General features: G+C 50.7%; 1 protein-coding gene across 4 annotated transcripts in view; it reads left to right on the top strand.

Moving 5' to 3' along the window:
* WDFY4 (WDFY family member 4) overlaps positions 1-4,101 on the top strand; it is a 285,801-nt gene that overhangs the window by 242,944 nt on the left and 38,756 nt on the right. For all 4 annotated transcript variants that reach the window (XM_035267709.3, XM_078343959.1, XM_035267708.3 and 1 more), the window contains 2 exons: positions 1,982-2,024; positions 3,513-3,632. In XM_035267709.3, coding sequence (XP_035123600.3) covers positions 1,982-2,024; positions 3,513-3,632 — 163 coding nt within the window. The remainder of the gene's footprint in view (positions 1-1,981; positions 2,025-3,512; positions 3,633-4,101) is intronic.

Genomic DNA, 4,101 nt, shown 5'->3' with positions numbered 1-4,101 from the left:
GAGGAGTGGGATGGTGAAATGCCTTTTTCTTCTGTACACCATTCCACCTGATTATAACATCACAAATGACCATATCAAGCAAAATTCTAGAACCATGTCTGAAAGAGAGGGGAACAGAGGCTGAATCTCATTTCCTGGACCCTAACAGGCACATTTAGCACCCCTGTTTTCACTTCTCTGTCCTCACTCCCCTATCAACTTGTAAAACAGAGTAGCAAGATCAGCAGGCTGTGGCAATGCCAACTCCATGTGCTCATTGCTCTGGAGGGCTCAGCACAGGTCCTTTTCAAGGCCACAACCCTCACTGTCTCCAGTCTGGGCTCTGCCCATGCCAATAGCCTTAAGAGCAGCCTGCCCTCCAGAACTGGGTGGGTGGCAGAATCACAGACACAACAGGAGAACCAAATCTTCACTTGATCCTTTGCAAGCTAAAGCAGTACATCGGAGTATGTTTTGCCTCTGCTTATTGTTGGGTGTTGCTTGCCTGGATACATGGCCCAGATTAATGACTTCTCTGTTAGGGATGAAGAGGTAAATAGCCTGAGGGCTGTTTTCTGCTTATGGAAAATCTACCAAGTAAAGAATTGAATGCAGAGGGATAGAGAGCCCGGGACAGAAGATGTGACGGTAGGGCTACGACGGGAAGATGAAAAGGGACTGTCCCCACAGGACACCCGGATAGCCAGGCCTTGTCCAAACTGAGCTCGGAAGGGTCCTGACAACAGACCATGTAGGTGGAGCAGAACATATGTGGGGACCAGCTCTGTGGGCGCCTGAACAGGACTGTGGCAGAGGGGATGCATGGAGCGAGGAAACAAGATTTGGCTTTGTGTAGTGAGCATCTTGAGCAAAGACCTGGTCTTGGGTATAGAGGAGTGTCTCACGGGGATGGGGAAGAAACAGCTGGAAAAGGACCCAAGTGGCACCTTGGAGCTCGGCTCTGGAATCCCTGCTAAATAGAAGAGACGTTTCAGGTGGAGAGGGAGGGCTCCTCCCCACACCCTTCCCAATATTGCATTTTGCTACCCGTTTTCCTAGCAGGACAGTTCACAATGGGACTTCATTCGTTTGACATGTAAGTCTTCAATTTTAGCCGTATACATTAGTACAGCCTTTTGAAGAAAACACTTGGCCATAAGTAGAAAAATGGAAAATGCTCATACTTTTTAACCCAGTAGCACCACAGCTAGAAACCTCTCATGGATACACTCACAAAAGTACCCCAGAGACATGTGCCAAAGGGTGCCCCTGGAAAAGTCAGTTGTGAGAACAAAACCTGTCACCGGGGCAATGAATCAGTTAGGGCCCAGCTGTGCGACCCTGCCCGGCAGCTGCAGAGATGGTTTGAAAGTGCAGTGTGAGCTGGTGTCCAGGGCTGCGGCAGCACAAGAGAGCCTGCGTGGAGACCCTGACGTACCATGTGATCCCATGTGTGATTGAAGGTTAAAAAAAAACCTATGTAGGCATATAGGCAGGCATATGGGTACAACATTTTTTCTGGAACATACACTAGAACTGGTGACTGTGGACACTTCTTGAGTAGGAGAAGTAGTTGGGAGACTCTTATGTCATATTTCACAGCCTTCCATGTTGTTTGCATTTTATCCACATGGCAAAAGAGGGCGTTGGGGCAGGGGCAGAGAAGGCCAAGATGCGGCAGAGGAATGCTGTGTGGGTTATGAGGGAGGCCCCCAAGCCTGAGGCTGCACGTCCCCTGGGACTTCTTGAGGCAGCAGCTTGTTCTGGCATCACAGAGGAGGGACAGTGACTACAAGAACCTAACTGTCAGAGGTCAGGGTGGGGCCGGAAGAACTGGATGGCAGTCTCCCTGTGCTGCCGCTGAGAGTTGCTGTGGGATTTGGGAAGTCCACAGCTTTCCCGAACACCCTGGCCCCATGAAGCCCAGGCAAGAGCCACCTCTCCCCTCTTCTTGTTCTTGCCTTCGTATATTTGGTCACCACCATGGTTTTCTGTCCCACAGGAGATACCCCGGCTCTGACAGGACCATGCTGCAGAAGTGGCAGGTACAGTGGCTCCTCCAGAGGGAAGCTCTCTGGGAAGGCCAGCCAGAGAATGGCCCAGGCCCCGGCAGTGGAGAAGAAGTGTGTGGATCAACCAAGAAGGGATATTCTTTTTCTTATTTTTATTCATTTATTTATTTTTTGAGATGGAGTTTTGCTCTTGTCACCCAGGCTGGAGTGCAATGGCGCAATCTCAGCTCACCGCATCCTCTGCCTCCTGGGTTTAATTGATTCTTCTGTCTCAACCTCCCCAGTAGCTGGGATTACAGATGCCCGCCACCAGGTCCAGCAGATGTTTGTATTTTTAGTAGAGACGGGGTTTCACCATGTTGGCCAGGCTGGTGTCTAACTCTTGACCTCAGGTGATCCACCTGTCTCAGGCACTCAAAGTGCTGGGATTACAGGCCTGAGCCACCGCACCTGGCGAGGATCTTATTTATTTACCAAAATTTCCCAGACATTTCCCTGACCAGACCTCAGTGATGGAGGATGAGTCTTGCACTTTGGAGTCAGAGCTGGGGAATGTGCATGTTTGTTTGTGTGTGTGTGTGTGTGTGTGTGTGCACGTGTGCATGCATACCTGTACACTGCGGATGCCTCCGAGTGGATACACACACCCTGTTTGTGAAGATACACATGTATACAGCCACATGGGGGGCAGGGCATGGGTGTCACTTCTTGTTTCTGGAAGACACACATGGCTCCCAGCCTGGACAAGCTGACATTCGGCCCAGGGTTCTCAGAGAAAGGAATAGACCCCAAGAGAGGCAGTTGTAGATACTGGGGGACAACGAGAAAGCAAGTCTCAGTAACCCAGGTCCAAAATCCTCTCCCAAGGAGCAGGCTGAGGAAGGGAGGGCCCCTAAGCATATAGGGGCTGTCAGAGATGACAGCTATGTTGGATTGCTCACTCATTCGGTGGCCTTGGTGGATTTTATTCCCAATATAGGCCCTGTCTCCATTTGTGACTGTTCCTCTGGAGGCAGAGGGCCTCTAAGACTGAACATCACCCCAACAGGCAGGGACAGGGAATGGGCAGTTCTCAAAGTCCCAGAGGAAGCCGGACCATCGAGCCCGGGAGTGAGGGCCTCTGTCTCTGGGACTGCCATGGCCCCTCTGCTTATTTTCTTACCATTAATAGGTCAGCAGTCAGTTTGCCCACAGCACATGTGCTATGATTTTAGTGAACTTCTGAGTATTGCATCCAACAGTTAACACAAAAGAATCTTTTGTCCTTGATGTTGGATGCTGAACTGCTTTGGGTTATTCTCCTGGCTGACTTTGCTTCCCAAATACACTTGCCTCCATTCATGAGTGGGTCCTGAGTTGGCGCCAGCTCATGCATGAGATGTGCAGGAAGTGACCGAGGGGCCAGAGGCCTGTCCTCACCCACAGAGCCAGGGCCTGCTGCTGAGGCCTAAGGGTAAGATCCCTAGTTTTGGGGGAGCATCAAACATGTTTGGTTTATCCTCTTTCTGTCTCTTCTGGTAGAAAAGGGATATCAGCAATTTTGAGTATCTCATGTACCTCAACACCGTGGCTGGGAGAACCTGCAATGACTACATGCAGTACCCCGTGTTCCCCTGGGTCCTTGCAGACTACATCTCAGAGGTAAGGTCCTCCTGTGGAACCCACAGCTGCCCTCAGACTTTTGGACCCCTAAACAGAGACCCTACGTCAGTGTGCAGAGCCTCTGCTAGGAGGTTCCATCACATGAACATGGGTACCTGGGCCTAATGGCTGCTGAAGCACAGATGTCTTATTATTATTTTTTTTTTTTGAGATGGAGTCTCACTCTGTTGCCCAGGCTGGAATGCAGTGGCACCATCTCTTCTCACTGCAACCTGCCCCTCCCAGGTTCAAGCGATTCTCCTGCCTCAGCCTCCTGAGTAGCTGGGATTACAGGCATGCACCACCACGCCCGGCTAAATTTTTTTGTATTTTAATAGAGATGGGTTTTCACCATGTTGTCCAGGCTGGTCTCAAACACTTGACCTCAAATGATCCTCCTGCCTTAGCCTCCCAAAGTTCCAGGATTACAGGCGTGAGCCACCATGCCCAGCCTCAGATCTCTTAACCA

This window comes from Callithrix jacchus, chromosome 12, assembly GCF_049354715.1.
Source record: "Callithrix jacchus isolate 240 chromosome 12, calJac240_pri, whole genome shotgun sequence".
Taxonomy (NCBI): domain Eukaryota; kingdom Metazoa; phylum Chordata; class Mammalia; order Primates; family Cebidae; genus Callithrix; species Callithrix jacchus.
The sequence above is the reverse complement of the archived record's forward strand: the minus strand, read 5'-3'. Positions and strand labels throughout refer to the sequence as shown.